General features: G+C 29.9%; 1 protein-coding gene across 3 annotated transcripts; it reads right to left on the reverse strand.

Annotated features, from left to right (window-relative positions):
* Positions 1 to 637: 637 nt before the first annotated feature.
* Positions 638 to 20,887, reverse strand: LOC124373832 (acetyl-CoA acetyltransferase, cytosolic-like). 3 transcript variants are annotated; one of them, XM_046832157.1, is made up of 6 exons: positions 20,716 to 20,791; positions 17,403 to 17,554; positions 8,459 to 8,580; positions 4,850 to 4,962; positions 2,618 to 2,817; positions 638 to 1,025 (listed from the first exon to the last, which is right to left on the reverse strand). In XM_046832157.1, exons 2-6 carry the CDS (start codon positions 17,446 to 17,448, stop codon positions 778 to 780), a joined length of 729 nt encoding a protein of 242 aa, XP_046688113.1. In that variant the 5' UTR covers positions 17,449 to 17,554; positions 20,716 to 20,791; the 3' UTR covers positions 638 to 777. The 3 variants fall into 3 exon arrangements, with proteins under 3 accessions (XP_046688113.1, XP_046688114.1, XP_046688112.1); XM_046832158.1 differs by having other exon boundaries at positions 17,403 to 17,530; positions 20,716 to 20,769; XM_046832156.1 differs by having other exon boundaries at positions 639 to 1,025; positions 17,403 to 17,499; positions 20,716 to 20,887.
* Between the last annotated feature and the right edge of the window lie 81 nt (positions 20,888 to 20,968).

Here is a 20,968-nt window from a genome sequence, read left to right on the forward strand (position 1 = left end):
AATATGTTTTAATCCCAGAAAAAATGTGAATCAAGGTATAATATTAATCCATCACGCTTTTTGCGTATTTGCTATGATTTGTGTAAGGATTATAACTGTGTTTTATACTAAAACACAATTTCTTGCTTTTAAAATTAATTTTTTCACTTATTCTCAAAATTAAAAAATTTGTATATACTTTAGTGCTTATAAATTACAGTATATTATAACCTGTTTCATTAGCTAAAAAAAATGGCTGTCAACCAAATAGCAATACAATTTTTATGTTTTGTGAGAGTTTTGCTAAACCCTTGCATTTTTTGCATATTTAATTTAATTTGTACAAGGAAGTTAGACACAAGAATATTGAGTGGCTAATGGGTTAATATATATTTCTTGGTATTGAAAAAAATTGTATATGAAAATATCTTCAATATTTTTACTAAGTGTTGAACTTGAAATTTTAGTTCTATTATTAGTAACATTTTTGTTTTCAATTCCAACGACAAATTTCACAAAAACCACTGTTATGGAGGATTTTTAAAGATCCAACATATTTTAAAGGTATCAAAATGCAATATGATGTGAGTAAAAAAACTCAATTTATTTATAAACTTGTAAAATATATTTTGTAAAGGAACAGAGTCCTGCCAATATAGAATTTCTGACTTGCAGATCTACAATCACCACTGTTTCAAAATAAAAGACTATCTTTGATTTGATAAACATGTTTTAAAGTCTATAAAAATAAGTTATTTTATGAGACCAAACTATATTATCTGATGATAACACTTAAAATCATATGTTGATAGATACCTTAACAAAAAATGGTTGGAGTTTAGCCAATCCTTCTAAAGTAGTGCCATGTTTAGGATATTCATCCTCTGATATCACTTTGTCTCCTTTGGAGCTTTTTACCGTTACTGGTACTATTTCTTTTACAAAGTGACCTTGCTTTTGTGCATTCTCAGCTCTCCTCTGAGATTCTACAGCTTGCTTATCTTGTTCTTCTCTTGAAATTGCAAACTGAGTAGCCATGTTTTCCGCTAAAAATAAAATAAACACATGAATGTTATTAATTTTTATATATATGCTTCTCATTGCTGAAAATAAAAAAAAAATATTAAGCCTATATTACCATGTTAAATTAATGTTAAGAAATCTTCTTTACATCTTAACCTGAGGACCACCCTTAATGTTGACTCTAAACCTCCATCAAGAGAATGCTTTATAAGAGCTGGATTACTCAGTCGTGAACCATCCAAGGGGCAGCCATTCTTGAAGTTGCTTGAATTGAATCTTGTATACTCTTGGATAAAGCTTTACTCATTTTACAAATTATTGGGTTAAGCATCCATATTGTTCATCGAAATTAATATTGGAATTATAAATAAAATTGTATTGTACAATATAATTTGATGGATATAACAGACAAGACTACTAGATGCTGGAATAAATCACTGTCAACTTTTTACGGTACCATATCATTTTATTGCTTTATAAAATATTTTGAAATAAATTAGTATTACTGCAAAATAATTACATTAAGCTTAATTTAAAGTTTAAATTTAAAACATTTAACCCTTAGCACGCCGTAGACGGAATAATCCGCGATGTTTTTAGGTCTTATAATGCCAAAGACGAAATAATCCGCAGATCGATAAAAATATATTTAATTACTGTTTTTGAAGTTTATAAGCTCAATATATAAGCCACAATACTAAGTAATGTACTGGCTTGACCAAATAATCCAGTTGCAGCTGTCAGCTGGCCGCAGTAGGTAAGCAATAAATTGTTTTGTTGCTGGCAGCTGTTCTCCCACTCCCGTCTGTACGCCAATGACGATACTATCCGCCATTACCGACTGTCAATGGAGCATGCATTGTGCCTTTGGGAAGTGTTCTTGCGTTGTCATTCCTTATACAAACAGTTGTAAAAAGTTATTGTTACCATGTTTTCGGTGTTATAATCAAGTTTTTATTGTTTCTTTTCTGTTGTGTAATTATGGCTGATCACCCAGACGATTCTGATTATGACGATTTTGTTGCTAAAGTTTTGAATGCTACGTTTTCTAGTGCTTATAATGATGTGGATAAAGATGATATTAGTGATATTCTTTTAAACAATTATACTGACAGTGACGATAATGAGGATGTTTTCATATTTTTCATCACATGTATGATTACTCTGTAACCTGAATTTGATTTTTATTTATATATTCCATTGTTATGAAAAAATATAATTATTTTAATGCAAGTATTACATTATTGTAAAATTTTTTTTGTGTGTTATTAGTCATTAGGAATGAATAAAAAAATTAGCTTTAAGGAATTTTCATTTTCATTTTTTCACCTTAAATGAGCGTAATCTGAAAAAATGCTAAATTTAAATCGGCGTTCAAAGGGTTAAAGTATAATTAGCAGAATTTTAATATCCCATCTCTTATAGAATTCAAGCTATTGCTGTATGTTTATCAAATCAGCTAAATCATGAAAAATAGGAATTCCTAGGGGCTAAAACTCAATTAAAAAGTAGAATGCACGCAATTCTTTGTGAAATAATGGATTTCTGTATAATGTACGGATAACTTTTACAACATCAGTAAAGTTGTGCTGTGATACGTCTCACATTTACCTACCAGTCTCTCCCATGTGCAAGTTGAAGAAAGCATCTGTAAGTCCGTCGGAAATCATGTGGTCAGTGAGGGTTGTGTTGCCCATCTTGACCCCGCCACGGAGATGTATGAAGTGGGGGGCCTGACTCATGGACTCTTGTCCACCACAAACGCACACACTTGAGTCCCCCACCTGCAAAGACTGACTGCCCACCACCACAGACCTGCAAATAGACTTTTTATAGTTACTGTTCTTCCTTATTGAATACAGGAGTAGCCAATACAGCTTTTAAATATTCAATACTTCAACAGCCGCTTATGAAATATGGTTTATAAGATTATATTTAGATAATAAAACCCTTTAAAATTATAATAAAATTATTGCTTTTTTTATTTACACTAGCTGTTACCTGCGGCTTCACTTGCAATTTTAAAAATCAAAGTCTGTAGCCTACTTAGTCAAATGTAATATAATGGTTCTCGATGATAATTTTTTTGTAGGTATAGGAGCATTTCTGGTTTAAATTATTTAAATTTCTGATGCCACAGCTGAGTTTGCCTTGTTGCCACAATCAAGAATATTTATATATAGATCTCAAAAACCTATTTTGGCAAAATAAAAACGCTTACTTCCAGTTCTTGTGATCTACTTCTAGTGTGATGTCTTTCCAGTGGCAGAGATGAGTTTGCCTTGTAGTTCTGATGAAGGCAATACATAACCTACACCTCGGTCTAAAGATCCGGGTGTTTGAATTCACTTCTAGTTTATTGTATTTACTCCCCAAGAACCATCACCCAAATGTCCCTACATTTGTGTGATGATTATTACATAGAAAATCATTAAACCAGGGTATAATATTGTGCAAAATTTATACATTTTATATGTTAAAATTTCGAAAAATATTGTAGCGTTACACTTCCACTTTACACTTCCTGTATATAGGAGAACAAAAAGAAGCAACAACTCTTAAGGATCATTATCATACACTCTCTCAAAAGTGACCAGTGCCATTTGGGGGAGCTGCTGCATCCAGTATATTGAATTAGTAAACACAGAACTGTACTGTTTTTATGTTTCTAATTAACTCTTTGGACGCAATCATATTTGAGAGAAATGCCATAGTGTTTTTTGCCATAAAAATATTATAAAGTTATTATTTTCAAAGATATCAACTTAATTTGTTATATTTCTACTTCAAATAAACGGTACATTCATATGTAAATTTAAAACTAAATTTCCTTTCCAAAAATAAATAACCTGTAAAAATTTATTAAAAACCAATTGGTTTTGTGCCATATAAAATCTTCAATAAAAAAATCTAAGTTGACATTAGTAAGGTATTTTACATGTATTTATAAGTCTATACAAACAAATTTTTAGGGCCAACATCAAATTTTCCATTTTTTGAAACTGGTCCAGATTTGTACATTTTTGACCAGTTTTTCGTTTTAAACATAAAATTTATGTTTCATACATACATTTGCTCAAAAAGTAAATCAAAACTGAAATAAAATATTGGGTTCATGACAATATCACATGTTTACTGTACTTAAAAAAATAAAAACACCAATTACAAGACAAAACAAATACAAAAATGGACAGAAGCAAGTCTATCTTTTTCCCCAATTTTTATTCACTACTTTAATACAATAAAAAGTAATAACAAATAAACAATGCAATTGTAACTAGAAACAGGTATCAATTACACACAATGTAAACAATTACAGACTGTCTGCACTAGTGCTAGACTGAATCACCTGAGCTTTGTTATCAAGCCCATGGACTACCAAAATACGAAACCTAAACAAATAGGACTTTTCCGGGTACTTGCCATTGTTCAGAGAAAGAAAAAATCAGTAACACAACATTTCGAGATCTGCAGTCTGATCTCTCCTTCAAATACAGTACTAACCTAACATGTAATTACAAAATAGGTTAAAATAAACAAATCATACCAGAGCGTTGTGACACGCCTATGTCAGGAATCACGACCACCATGTTGTGTGTCAACTTTACTAACTCTCAAACATACACTTAATAAAAAACTAAACACAACACTAATTATTAAAACTGAACTAAAGAATACAGGTTACAACCTCCTACATTAGAAACTGAGGCATTTCTATGAAAACTGCCAACATCCGTACTGTACAGACGCTGGCACTGAAAGGGTTAACTATAATCTCAGTTAATTAGGGTATTGGCTTCCTACAATTTTGAATTATTAATTTAATTTAAAAGTGTAGCATTCTTACTTGAGTCCTGATCCACAGAGCATGCTTACAGAATACGCTGGTACTGAGTATGATAGTCCGGCCTTGATGGCGGCTTGACGAGCTGGATTCTGACCCTCACCAGCTGTGAGACCCTGCATCATATTTCCTTCTTACAAGATGAGTTTATGATATGCTTAGGATTACTCATTAGGTGAACTCTTCATTCAAATAAACAGAATCTTTTATTATCAATAATGATAAAGTCGTTCATTCTTACACAACTGGAATTTAAGATTTGTTCTAATATTTAAGTTTTATATTTTTCTGTAAGGATTAAAAATAATCTTGTTATAAAAACCAAAATATTTTACTATAAAATTGTCAATCAACATAAAAAAGGCAGTTTTTAGTTTACGATTTTCATTGAATTTCTATTGTCTCTGTGTTTTATAAGCTTTCAAACATGCCAAAAAGTATCTGTTTATTACAGCAACAAAATAGAGAGAGCAAAAATAAAAATATGAGTGCGTAGAAAATCCACTGAGTTTACCTTTTTTTTTAATTCAAACTAAAATGTCACAATGGTAAAAAAAACATGAAGTAGTTAGTATAAAATGTGAAGACTTGCAGAATAATATGTCAGTATAAAAATGAAGTATTAAAAAAAATATTACAAGATTCCTTTTTTTATTTGAAGATCCACCAATATATTAGTTCATTTCAGAAAAACAGAGGTAACAGTTTGGAATATCCAGTCAAGAAATAAATAAATGATGACCAACACTATAATGCATATAAAACATATCTTATCATCTAACCACAGGGTAGAAGTTTATCCCACCACATGTATTAGGTTTCACTGAGATTTAATGCAAAAATTCAAATCTATTGCTCATTTCATCCTTGAGATCTCCTACGGACAGACAGACAGACAATCACACAAAAAAGAAGACACAAAAGTGACGCATCATAGAACTCATTCTTGTAGAAATTAAGTTTCATGTAAAATTTGAAACATAATTTTTCTTGGACATGTCTTGCAACATGGTATGGTCAGATTTTTTATTTTAATTTGGTTTCATGTCAGTGTTTAAATAAAAGTCTACACACAGGATAGTTGGGCTAATCTGTTGATAGGTCAAATGTTTGGATCTTTTATGGGAGTATTGAATTTGTTTACAAACTTATTTATTCTGCTATTTTCTTGTTGCTATCATGATAACCCATAAGACCAATTTAAAAATTTTTGTAGACCCCCAGCCAATTCCTATGAAGTGACATCCACTATAATCAAACTCATATAGAAATGAAGTTCATGCACAAGTTCAAGTCTATAGGTCAGTTTGTTTTTGACATATAGTGGACAGACAAACATATAGACAGAAATAATAATAATAATAATAGTAATATTATTATTGCACAAAACATTTGATAAAATTCATATTGTGCATTTCAAACTGGTACATTGTCACAAACAACTGTAAGTAGCTAAACCTAAAATAATAAAACTACAAGTCATAAAGGTTGTCATTGAGAGATTCATTGATACTGTAGTCTCATTTCTAAATAAATGCAATGTTCAAGATTTTAGACAATGGTCAAGAAGTTTCAATTGTACTGATAACATTTTGTATAGATGTATACTTATGTATTATGAATGGACTTTATTCAAACATTACCAGATTATGTGATGAGTAATATAGCAGAATCTTATCTCTTGTGTTATAAGAAAGATTCTAAGAAATAGTAGTCTGTTATGGAGTGCCTTTTGAAACATTTTAAAGATATTACATTTCTCAAGAGGCCACATATTTAATGTGACATTTCCATGATGTTGTTATTGAGACATATAGTATGATGGACCAATAACAATCAGCTGACATAGTTTGTTTGAATGTCAAAATGGTGACATCATTTTAACGATTTTGTCTAAAGCACCTTTTAAAATATAGCAACAAGAGCATATGTTTTAAAATTAAATCTTAATCTCAAAACAGTTAAAATTAATATAATATTGCTAAAATGGTTCAAAGAAGTCATTGAAACAACAATAAACACTTGAAAAGATAATGCCCTCAGTGAGGTTTGAACCCTTGCCAGTGATCACTACAATTCAGGGAACAACTTCTATTGTAATTGAGATGTCAAGTCTTATCTCTAGATAGCTGATTATGTGAAGATCAGCACAGTTTGTAGTGATAAATGAAGGGTTTACTATATTTAGTTTAAGTCAATCCAGTTGAATTAAAGATAAGAGATTATCTTGTAATGATTGGTCGAGTACTGCAAGTCCAAGGATAAGTTACATCAGTGATAATACTTTCTTATCTCTAACTGAAAGTGTGGAGGACAATAATTCAGATTTTTTGAAAGATTTTTAAGATTTCACACTTCAAAACTAGCTTATGCGTCAAACTAATACCTACCAGCTGTAACACATAAAAAACTGTCCAGTTTTAACTGAAATTTTCATGTAGAAACATTTTTAAAATCACTGTAATTTCATAAATTTTAAGGAGCTATACTAACAAACGACCTTTCACCACATAAAACATGCTATACTGTGTCATTGTTGAATGATAGACTTCACTAAAGCTCAGTCACATAGGCTACAGTTTCCAAAACCAGTGTATCGTGAAAACACTAAAAAATACATGCAATTATTGGAAAATAAATGTAGAATGTTCTATTAAAATGACTATCACCAATGAAGTTAAATAACAGATGTACACTAAAAGTATGCCTGTTTACCTGAAAAATATACTACACCTACACTGTTAATACTGGCTTCATGAAACAACCTTTCCCTTCACTGTTATTTTCACAGAAATGTGAGCTCTACATTACTGACAACTCCAAACCCAAAATAACATTGCTGTACACCAATGCATTCATTATCTCAATAGCTAACTGGTCATTTTTATATAACTGCTCAATTAATAAACCTGTAAGCAAAGATTACAAAGATAATTGACCTTCGTTTTCAATTATTCACTCCGTCCATTCAAACATAGATTGGAGCGTATTACCTATTGGTTTCTACAAATTCAAATCTCCTCTATCAATTGGTACCGAAAACACTGTGTCTCATCCACAAAATTTGATTGGACACACCAGATTATAAATTTACAAGCATTGACCATAGTCATGTATAAAATGATGATTAGTATAGAATAAATATATATATATATATATATAAATATATATATATATATATAAATATATATATAAATATATATATAAATATATATATATATATATATATATATATATATATAAATAATAGGTTAGTATACTTTCTCACTGATGGTTAGTATAGAATTTCTACCCTTGACTTTATTAGTTTACACAGAGTATGTGGTTTGTTTAACCATTGCTATACTATACACAGCTAAAAATTACAGTTCTTTACTCTATGGGTGGACTGACCTTCCCCAATTTCATAAAAATTGTTTCAATTTGAAGGAAAAATACCACATACCAAATGCTGTTGTTCAAGACATTTTGAATATTTTCATAAAGATGAATGGAATTTTCTAAGTATTCTGTCTACGATTTATAAGTTGCATTATAAATTTATTAAGATCATGATAAACCTTATGGTTTACAAAAATATAAGTTAACCAGCATGATAATTAAAATGCTTACTTGTCCAAAAATCACTTCTGAAACATCTGAAGGGTCAAGGGAAGCACGTTTTAAAACTTCTTTTATGACGACACACCCCAAGTCATGAGACTTGAGAGTTGACAGTGACCCACAGAATGTACCTGAAAATTAAAAAAAAATCAATTTTCAACAAACTGAAGAAATATAAATGTGCAATTATTAAATTTAAATGTACCTGATTACACATACAATCTAGCCAAATTTACTACTACACATTTATTTACCATACTCCCCATCTTACTTCCAAACTGCTTTTAAATTGCATTTTATCTAATATGGTCAAATCCATTTTAATCAAAATTTGCACCAGTTTGACTACTATTAAATGAACATGATGGAATAATACGATGTAATTATTTTTGAACGATTATGTTAAATACTATTATTTATAATATTTATTACAGTTATGAATATAACTGTAACTTATAATAATATAATATAATAATATTTTGAATTTATTTTATTTGGCTGAGTGTTAGTGAAGCCTATTACTTGGTGGACTGAAAAAATGTCATTTCTCTCTGAATGTCTGCACAATATCCCTAAAAGGAACTGAGTTCGGCGTGGGTGCATTTCGCTTCCTAGTGAATATTTCTGTGTTGGACTTAGGGAAACCATGATGACAACAAGAAAACAGCAGGATATATAAATTTATAAACAAATTAAGAACACCCACATGAAATTTAAATATTTCTTTCAGAAAATAAAAATAATAGAGTGAAAATCGGAGACAAGATTTTATTTTGAATCATTCTTGTGTTGTAGACTGTAGTATTCTCCTATATCAAACCAGAACTGTTATTAATATTAAACACTTTGTTACTAAACATAAATAAACAAAAATGAGAATGTATCATGTGGCAAGAGATCTCAAGAAATATTTTATCTGTTAAAATTAAATTTTGCATGAAACTTCATTTCTAGATAGTCAAGAGTGAGTTCTATGATGGTGCATGTCCAACCAACGTTTCTGCCAGGGATGTAAACAATTTCTTTTTTGTATGATTGTCTGTCCGTTTCGCAGAATATAGACTTGCAATTTTTATACAACCTCAGTGAGGCCTGTTACAAGACACATGGTGTGGCATGTTGCTACCTTGTATTATTATTATTATTGGACTTTATTTCACAGTTAAGGCAAAAATCTTGCTATTTACAACTCCCAGTGAGCAAACAGCATTTTGTTTCTGCTCTAAAACTGGTACAGCTACACAAACAACCTTGAGCTGTACAATACAGTTATGCTAATGAGGAAGGCACCTCAAAACAAGGCAAATTGGCATACTGTATATATTACGTTAAACATACTGATCATACAGATTAATCTCACACATACGATTAATTTATATGTTTTATTTAATACTACTATAGTAGTTAAACTGAATTATTATACAAATTAGTATATAGTAATTATAATTCATAAAAGTTGTAATCTATTGTCAAATTAGTATGTAATATTTGTACACAGTTTCTCTATTTTTTCTCACCTCAATTTCTTACAAAAACACAGATAATTTTGGCCGTTTGTTTTTTTAAACATAGAACTTGAAATTTTGTTCAAAACTGGTTAGTAGTGAAAATTGCTGTTATCTCTCACCGATTTTCTACATGACTTGGTCTTAACATTTTTATTATAAAACCTAAATTAGTTTTCTATTTATATGTCTATAACTGATTACAAAGCTCAGACTGTGCTGATGCCCTAATCTGTAAGATGACCTCCTGAATATTTGTCAAGCTTAAAATTGCATATAATTTATTATGATACCTGTGGTTAGATGGAGGTGTTAGGAATTATCTGAGCTTAGTATATATTCCTTAAGTTTTTAAGAGATATTGTAACAAAATCCTACCAATTCTCAAAAAATTTTGTATTTAAGTTGAATTGAAGCTCTTACAAAATATTTTCAGATGTGGAATGAAAAGTTGTCCTCTTCATTAGTGACAAACTAGAGAGGCATTTAGATGTCCAAAATAAAAATACCACATTAAAGGTTATCAATAAAGTAATTAAACACAATGTTTAGTTCTACAAAGCACAAAAAAATGAATGCTAACACTGTATTTTCTTGCAATTATAATTAAATATAACAAGAAATAATGAATGGTTGGAGGAAAGAAAAAGATTTTAATTACTTTTCAAATATAGTGGGCAAAAGATTAACAAATGTCAAGGGCAAATACAGAAATATATGAGAAGAGATAAGGTTGCAAGCTGCTAATACAGTATTGTTATTCTCACTAATATTACCTAATTTCAAAAGATGCAGCAAATTAATTGTCCAGGGTGTGATTGTATATGTTAATACTTAACCTATTAGCAAGCTAAGACAAGTGTTAACCACCAGAGATAGCCTACTGGTACCACAACCATACTGTGACGATAGTCATAGTCATAGTCAATACACTCCCGATACACTTCCACAACATAGTTATAACTACACAGTTATACTGTTTTCTGTTAGATAGACTGAACAGGCTGTGAATTTTTACCTAATAACATGCTATGACGATTGTTAACCACCAGAAATACCGGTACCCACAGAACCATACTGTAATGATACAGTTTAACAATGAAGCTATGACTACGAAGTTTTACTGTTGTGTACTAGATAGACCAAACAGACTGTGAATATTTACCTATTAGCAGGCTATGACAAGTGTTAACCACCAGAAATACGGGTACCAGAATCATACTGTGAATTTTTATGTTTTTCAGTTACTATTATATACCAAATCAAATATAGAGAATTTTCTTATTAAAATTATATTCACCAGTATAATACTATAGGTGGAATTAAACTTAATATACTTCCTCAAAGACTGGCTGAACTGACACCTCTTTCAATCTAAACTGTATGTATTCTTTTAATAGGCTATCTGATGGTGCAAAATCCGGTAGTTTAAGACTAAGCATAATATCTGCAACCAGAATATTCAAAACCTATGTTATGGAAACAGGATTTTTTCGGACATTTGCCATCGTTCAGTGAAACAAGAAAACAGTAACACTACGTTTCGAGATCTGCAATCCGATCTCTTCTTCAGGTAAAGAACTAACCTAATACATAATTACAAACTAAGTTAAAATAAACAAATCTTACTAAAGCGTTGTGGCACGCCTAAGTCAGGAATCACAACCTACATGTTGTTGTCAACTTCACTAACACTAAAGACATGCACTTAATACAAAACTATACAAAACACTAATCATTAAAAGTAAACTACGGAATACAGGTCACAAAGCGTCTTCACTCGTCTACTGACCACCTACGACTGACCAGAGGGACTAGCCAATGGCAATCGTGACGGCTGGCTAAAACAAGATGGCGGAAATACAAGGATAAAAGAACACAAAGAAAACACGAGAAAGGGTTTCACAGAAAAGTCAAAAATTGCACACCATTGTTGGTCCGAAGACCATCATATGAATTGGGATGAAGCCCACATAATACATCGGGAACCACATTTCTTCAAAAGGAAATTAATTGAGGCAACATACATTAAATTGGCAGACCAACCAATCAGTCAACCATCAGTCGAGATTAGGCCGCTTTGGTTGCCAATTCTAAAAAATGAACTAAAGAGAAAACCAAAAGTATCAAACGGATCGGATATTTGTAATAAACCAATGCGGAGTCACAATATGGTTTTTAAGAAGTTCATCTCGCATGAACCAATAATAACGAAAGGGCCCATTCCTGTTCCCCTTCCCTTGTATTTCCGCCATCTTGTTTTAGCCAGCCGTCACGATTGCCATTGGCTAGTCCCTCTGGTCAGTCGTAGGTGGTCAGTAGACGAGTGAAGACGCTTTGTGACCTGTATTCCGTAGTTTACTTTTAATGATTAGTGTTTTGTATAGTTTTGTATTAAGTGCATGTCTTTAGTGTTAGTGAAGTTGACAACAACATGTAGGTTGTGATTCCTGACTTAGGCGTGCCACAACGCTTTAGTAAGATTTGTTTATTTTAACTTAGTTTGTAATTATGTATTAGGTTAGTTCTTTACCTGAAGAAGAGATCGGATTGCAGATCTCGAAACGTAGTGTTACTGTTTTCTTGTTTCACTGAACGATGGCAAATGTCCGAAAAAATCCTGTTTCCTTCACAATCCTTCCATCGTCAAAAATAACCTTTAAACAAAGAACCTATGTTATATTTTAAATGATTTTTTGAGTTGCAATTTTGATATTTAATTTTAGCTTAATAACTCTCAACTATTGTGACTAAGTAGTTTTACATAATCACATAGTTTATTGATTTATGTTACTGTTATTACATACACACATAATATGTATGTGTGTGTGTATATATATATATATATATATATATATATATATATATATATATATATATATATATATATGTATATATGAATGTATGTAATAGTACACATATTTTACGTCTTCATAATGAATTTAAATGCAATTTGGTGGTTTTATAACTATAACTAGACTGAAGCTGTTGTAATTGGTATGGAAAACCAGTCAAACTATGAAATAAATTAGAATTCAGGAAATAATGGAGAACAATACTTTGAATTGAAACTTATTGGAATGTATTATCTGTACAAAACTTTACCTAAGTTATGAAAATTTTATCGTAATAGTAGGATGGAACCTTGATTTAAAAATGTTTTTATTCCTAAAACTTTAAAAATCCAAGATAGCCAAGTTTAAAAAAATTTTGTATAAAGTTTGTAAAAATGTATAGGTCTCCAGGAGTATGTGAAAAGATACTGAAGCAATGTATAGAAATTCTATGGAACTTGTTTGAATTCTAATAATGTCAGTGATTTTCACCTCCTATCCCACCATACAACACTCTTTGAAAAGAGACCAGCACACATTTGTCAAGTTCTTACCTTTCTGCCTGCTGAACTGAAAGAGTTGAAACATTACCCGCTTAAATTCAACTAAAACTTTGATATCAAACTACTTGTACCCTGTGGATGAGTTTCTGTTCTAGAGAGACTATAATATTTCAAAATACTCAAATACTGTATTTTACTCAAGAATACTTGTCAAATTTTAATGATTTTGTAAAAAGATATTCTCTGTCTAAAACAGAACTAAACTCAAAAATACATAGGCCTAATCAGGAGTATAATACTAAAACTACACTTAATAATAAAAACCATTTCTACTGCCAAGTAAAATTCACAAGTTCAACACTATACATGCCACACATTTTCCATAGGGAAAAACAATGTTTGTATGTATATAAGACAGAAACTGATGATTTCAAATTCAAATTCAAATTCAAAAATCCTTTATTCAATAAAATGTACATTGTACAATGAATAGCGTCAACCTACAATAAGTATAATTACTAATAATTAATAATATTGAATAATAGTTTAAATAATAACTAAAATTTGCATATAATAAATTAAATTAATACAAGCAACAGCTGACATATAACTTAAACCAAACTAATATAATAATTAGCAAAAATTTTAAAAACAAATAACAATTCAAACATTTAACAGGTCACCAAACAGAAAACACACACACACACACATACATATATATTTTCCAAGACGTAGTTAGTTTCTAACATAAATTCTTATACATAAAAAGGATCTTATCACATAATTTTCTTAAGTTTATGGCACTATGTGTATACATAAACTACAACTTAAATAATAGCTTATAAGTAAATAAATAGACAAAGTGTATACACAAATTTTAATTATTGTTTCTTTCCCAAAACTCCTCAATGGGAATATGGTGCTATTTTAATCAAAAATTCTTTTAGTTCTTTTTTAAATTTAATCAAATTTTGTTCCAACAAAAACTTCCGGGAAGGTGAATAGAGCATTTTAGTGCCTACAAATTTTGTTTTTTTAGTATAAAATTTTCAAATTATGGGGTTCTACTTGCCTGTTTGTACGAGTGTTATAATTATGCCTATTTGTTTCTTGGACAAAATTTATATTTACTTTAGCATATGCTACAGTTTCCAGAATGTATAATCCAAAAAACAGTTTGGAATGCCTAATTCTACAAAAATATGTTTCACTGATTGGTCTCTTTTTAAGTTAAACATTATTCTAAGTGCCCTTTTTTGTTGAAGCAGTATTCTATCAAGATTTCTTTTTGTTGTAGCGCCATACACACTAATCCCGTAGGCTAGGTGAGAATGGACCATAGCATAATAAATTTGTGTTTGAGTTTTCAAATTACTTATTTTTAGACATTTGTTCTTAGAGCATACAATCCAGATGACATTTTACTAACAACATAGTCGATATGTTTATCCCATGAAAGAATTTTTATCTATCATTAGGCCAAGAAATTTGGTATATATCAACTTGTTCTAATAAAGTGTTGTCCAAAAAAATATTTGGTTGATCATTTTCTCTATTTTGTTTAGTATTAAAAGATATAAAATTAGTTTTACTTGAATTTATGAGAAGATTTTTACTGTCAAAAAAGTCTTTAATGATTGAAAGGCAAATAAAAAGATGATTCCTCAATACATTCCATGGTCTTCCCAGAGATTGTTACATTAGAGTCATCGGCATACAAGCAAATATTATTGCCCCTAGGAATCAGCCCAGGCAAACCTTTTATGTAGCAAAGGAACAATAATGGACCTAAAATAGATCCTTGTGGTACTCCCGTGTGGTATTTCTAACCTATGAGAATTAAACTTTCTCAAATATATGTATTTATCATTAACTTCTGACTCAAGATGTTCAATTTCCACATATTGTTTACGGTTAGCTAAATAGAACTTAAACCATTTTAATTCTTTACCAGAAAATACCCAAAATAGTTAACGATTTTAACAACTCTTTGTAAGAAACGCTGTCAAAAGCTCTACTGAGATCTAAAATAATACCTCTCTATCAATTGATTCAAATTATTGAACTAATAAAGTCTATTCCAGCTGTTATTGTAGATTTTCCTGATTGAAATCCATGTTGCTCCTTATCTAACAATCTATTCTTATCTAGATAGCTAACTAATTGCGTGTAAACTGTCTTTTCATAGATTTTTTAAAAAATTGGGAGCAATGAGACAGGGCGGTAACATGAGGGATCATTTACCTCCCCTTTTTAAATATTGGTATTACTTTTGCAATTTTAAGTTCATCAGGAAAATAACCAGTAATTAAAGATGAATTAATTAGATGAGTTAAGGGTTTTATAATAGATGGTAGGACTTTTTTAATTATATTTATTGAAATATCATCGTACCCAGTGGAACAGTTTATTTTGAAAAGAATTAACTATTTTCCAGATCTTGCTCTGTTATTGAGCTAAATTTAAAATTTGTATTTATAGTATTGATATTACTCTCATTATAATCTTTACTTTTAACAATCTTGGGTAGTACTGCTTGGTCAAACTACTGAGACAAAGAATTTGTTAAACACATTGCTAACTTCAATAGGACCACTTGTTTCCTCCCCATTACTGTCAATACTTATATTTGAGATTGCATTTGAGGTCTTTTTTACTTGTGATTTTATTATACCCCATGTGACTTTTGAGCAATTTCCAGAGTTTTTAATCTTATTGTCAAAGAATATTTTCTTATCCCTAGCCATACAAGTTTTTAGATCCTTCTTCAGATTCTTTATAATTGTCTTTAAATTTTTGGTCTTTACTTTGCCTAAAACAAATTTCTAATTCATGAATTACATTTTTCCTAAATCTTATTTCTTCAGTCATCCAACTATGATCATCACCTCCCGCAGTGAGGTAAAGAGTTTTGGGAAAACAAATATTGAAGTGATAAGAAAAAATCCCTAAAAATATATTATACTTTAGATTTACTGGGGCTTGATATACATCCAACCAAGATTCTTTAAACAGGTTTTGTAGAAAAATGCATGTGTTATTTTGTGTAAATTTCCTAGAATATTTTTTAGTTATTTTCTTACTGTTATTTTTTATACCAAATATTTCCAAGAGTTGTGCATCATGATCAGAATGTGTGTTATTAAACCTGTTACTTTACATTCTTTTATCTTCAATATTACTTATAATGTTATCACTCTCCCGACCCTAATTGAACTCTAGTTGGGAAATTTACTCTGTAAGTTAAATGTATAGTTTTTAAAATGCTAATAAATTTATGATAAAGTCTGTCTTTTTTTAAAACATTAATATTAAAATCTCCAGTTAAAATAATATGCTTATGTTTGTTACTTAAAATACTACATAAAGCTTCAAATTTTAATAAGAAACCATCCATTAAGCTTGGCATTGGTGACCTGTAAATACAACCTAAAAACAAAAGTGAACTTAGATACTGAAATTTCGGACAGACAGCACTCAAATTCTTTTTCAACTAATAGATTTTGTATAGCCGGCATTAGGATTCTTTTACTTGTGATGCTATCTCTTGTGAGGAATCATGACACCACCGCCTATAAAAGTAGATCTAGTGTAATAGGAGCTTAAATGATACCCTGGGATGTGCAACAATGTAAGCTCAGATTCTAACATTTTATGCTCTGACAACGTCAATATATCTGGATCAATTTCCATTAAGTTAAGTTTTAAAAATTTCTAGCTTTGAGCTTAAATGTTGAACATTTTGGTAAAAAATTGAACATTTATTATTTTGAGTGCTATCTGGTTTATGATTAATTTTATTTACAGTGGTGGGAACAGGCTTAGGTTCTCTAAAAAAAGATTGGTTAGTGTCAACTTCAGGTGTCTGGTTTAAATGATGATTGCCACGATTAGGGTTAAAAATGCGCATGCCAACAGGTTAAGGATTAGTCTAGATAGACTTAGGACATAAAATAGATCAAATTGGCTGTTACCATTATATAGGCTATACCATATACTACTTATTCTATTCATAACAAAATGTAAATGTTATATTAGTAAACTTAAGATGTTGCAACATGTGCTATTATTTTTTATTTAAAAAACAAACCTAAACATAAATTCTACTTACCTATAGGTGTGCGTGCTGCAGATACAATAACAATGTCTTTTAGCATTTCTCCTCGCCTTAGTAATCCTCTGCTCTTTTAAGCTTAGAAAGTTGAGCACTGACGCAGAATCACAACAGAGTACATGTCACTTTAATTGAAAACCAAACGTATTCTAACAAAAATAACAAACAAATTTTGAATTTGTTTGAATTTGTTCTAATAAGACAATTCCTTAAAATGTAACAAGTTTTGGAAATTATGTAACAGTGTAGCAGGTTATGTCACATTTAAAAGAAGTCTAGATTAAACCAATAACTTCAGCAACTCTTCATCTTATTTATTCTGTATCATTCTGTCACAACAAGACAAATTACAAAAGGTCATTGGACAAGTTTCAATTGAACTAGCATGATAATCTTGTTAAACTTTTAACTAGCCTAATGACAATATTCTTGGTATTATTTAAGTTTATTTAATGTACATAGATTATCGTAAAACTCCAACACTGAAAAATGTCCTTACAAATAAATTTTTGAAAAATACTTTTAAATACAAATTGTAGCCTAAGTTAGTTTGAAAATTGTGCCTACTTGGGTTATCGTGGAGTTTTCATTTTCATGGGATATTTATGGGGTCACTTTGGTTGTTATGTGGAAACTCAGGGTTAGAAAAACACCAAAACTTGTCAGAAAATCTTTTTCTTAAACTGGACAATTTGTAAGAAATAGCGAAGTGAAAAATAAAACATAATTACTTTTGGTGAAGTATCAAAGATTTGTAAAGTGTCAATTGAAAGTTTCATACTAAATTGGAAACATACCAATCACAAATGTCCCCAACCATACACCACTCCACATTTTTGATAAAAAAGGTCTGCCTTTCACTTTACCTTTATTTGAGAAAGAATATGTTATTGATAAGAATATAAGTTATTACAAATTGAACGTAGAATATGTAAAACTTCAGCTTCAAATACTAGATGAAAGCAAAATATTTTAGGTTGATTTTTTTACTTTTTAACACTTAAAAGTATCAGAGAATTAATAAAAAATTACTGATAAAGTAATACTAGTCTTACTGTTAAAAATCCTACACAAGAGCCAACCATTCTACCTAAGGGCCTACCACCTTGCCCAAGAGGGATTTTTTCTGTTTAAGAGGAATTTTTTGTATTTTACCACTTTTTAACAATTACCTAATATTTTCTATCCTATTCACAACTTAAGTGTTGTAATTGTTCATTTGAAAAATAAAAAAAAACAAGAAAATATGCTTAGTAAGTATATTGAGACACAAAACATTTATTGTTTAATCCCTTAAAACTGAAAGGAATTATTTGTAGTCTGAAAAATGATAGGAATTTATGGGTTTAAGCCTAATTCATATAGATATTTTGTTTGTTGTTGTGTATAATGTCTGCATTAATTACAATCTTTCGATATTATTATTTAATTGATAATCATTTCTAAACAGTACCTTATTTACTGGTTACTTTAATAAAACTTGTTAAAATCCTCAGAGCATCCATCATATTTTATGAAATGCACACAATCTATTTTGAGCTAGTGTTTTCAGGATTTTAATTATATTGATAAAATCCTAATTATAATTTGTATATACATGTTAGGCTATATGCAAAGTGGCAACAGCGACAAACAAGTGAAATATAACTTAACAAAAACACAAAACATTGCACAAAAATTACAGATGTGTTCTGAACAAAAATGTAACAATGATGTAAAGTTTGTATAAGTAAACTTCTTTTTTATAATTGGAAAATTTTTTAGGTACCATAGTCTACTTACGGTTTCTGAGTAACACAATAGTAAAAGCACATTCTTTCCCTTTTATCATCAAATTGTAGTTATTTAATATTTTATAACTTTAATAGAGAATTATACTGTAACTATTTATTTCATTTTTTCTATTTTTTACAACAGCTTCTAAAAGTATAACTTGCATGAAACTAATAGAAAAGTGTTAAAAAAAATACTACTTACGATAATATAATCAGAGATGTTATAGATAGTCTATACAAAATTCTAAATGACTGGTAGGGTACGATAAGCGGACCCGGTTTTTTATATCGAAATTGGGAAATGATATTACTTAATCATAACCACCGATATAATCAATCGATACTGATTAATTATTTTGAACAAATAACTTAAATAATCTATATCAACAGCTGTAAACTCTTTCAAATAATACACGTAAGGTAATATTTCAATTTTACATATAAGCATATTGATGATTAAAAAATGGCAGTCAATTTTAGAAAACTACACGACATTGCTTTGAAAGATGATAAGACATGTTTTACATGGCTTCAACATGTTGGACTCGTACCGAAAAATCCATTATGTGAAATTTGTGGAAAAGAAATAACTGTAACTGTGAGAGGAGCAAATATGGTCGTCTTCAGTTTTCCTAATTTTGCTTATAATTTGTTTCATGACTGTAAATATTAAGTCCATATTTTAATTTAAAACACATGATTGTTATAATTGAGAACTGTTATAGATACTTTTATATCGATTGACTTAGGATTTGAGATGCGAATATTAGGTATCGATGATTACATTTTTCGATATAAAAAACCGGGTCCGCTTATCGTACCCTACCCAATGACTGAAGCAAATTTTTACTATTAATACAAAAATGCATAATGTTAAATGTTCTCTGAGTAATTTATATGTGTATGTAATATTTAAATGTATGTGGAAAAGGAATACATAATAAATATACTTTCAATTTTGACCAATAAAAGAAAAGTATTTTCATGTATTGATATAAGTTTCCCATTCACATTGTTACTTGAAATTGTAATAAAATCATTTTATAATAAGATTAGACTGGTTATTGCAGTCTACCAACATCAACAAAAAAAAAAAAGGATGTGACTCTGGGTCCAATTAGGAATTGGGTAGAAACCCATCAATTAACTTAGTACATAAATTTCCTTAAAAACACACATGGCTGTAGAACTGTTAATACAAAGCTTTCGACAACTTATATAATTTTTGATTAAGGTCACATTTCCAGAATGTAATATAAAGAAGATCTTAATTTTTTTAAATAATTATTTATCTTTAGACATAAACCATTGACAAGCCGTGCAAAATACCAAATATATGTTACACTAATAAAAGTCTAATTTTTTGGCATTCACATTTTACTTCGATATAATCTGACAAGTTTTATGACCTAAGTTCAAGTTACGTTTACAATAAAAGTTGCCTATTATTGTAACTAGCTAGACTTTGCGTAATTGACAAAATTTGTTAGATCCATGTAACGAAAAGTAATTTGAACTTATTTCAACCAACTTACCCAAAGCTCTAATCTTGTATCAGTGACAGTCGGCTCCAGATATACTTAGTCGGACGTGACCGAAACCCTAGTTATAGCCAAGCTATGTTGCCGCGTTTACACATTGCAAACATTGTTGCCAACAGTGTTGTCAACCTTTTCTTTGTATTGGCAAGATTACCCACCAATAGTCGGTAAATATAAAACCTGTTGCCATTACTTTTTTGCTAGCTTTGTTGATATATCTCTACCGAACATTATCAATGTTGGCAAC

The sequence above is a fragment of the Homalodisca vitripennis genome, unplaced genomic scaffold (assembly GCF_021130785.1).
Source record: "Homalodisca vitripennis isolate AUS2020 unplaced genomic scaffold, UT_GWSS_2.1 ScUCBcl_6476;HRSCAF=13702, whole genome shotgun sequence".
Lineage (NCBI taxonomy): Eukaryota > Metazoa > Arthropoda > Insecta > Hemiptera > Cicadellidae > Homalodisca > Homalodisca vitripennis.

Excerpts from the sequence above, each read along its gene's own strand:
- LOC124373832 (XM_046832157.1), bottom strand. The coding sequence starts at position 17,448 with ATGCTAAAAGACATTGTTATTGTATCTGCAGCACGCACACCTATAG. Across the intron at positions 2,818-4,849 it reads CTCTGTGGATCAGGACTCAA|GTCTGTGGTGGTGGGCAGTC; the intron begins GTAAGAATGCTA and ends GTCTATTTGCAG. Across the intron at positions 1,026-2,617 it reads CTTGCACATGGGAGAGACTG|CGGAAAACATGGCTACTCAG; the intron begins GTAGGTAAATGT and ends TTTTATTTTTAG.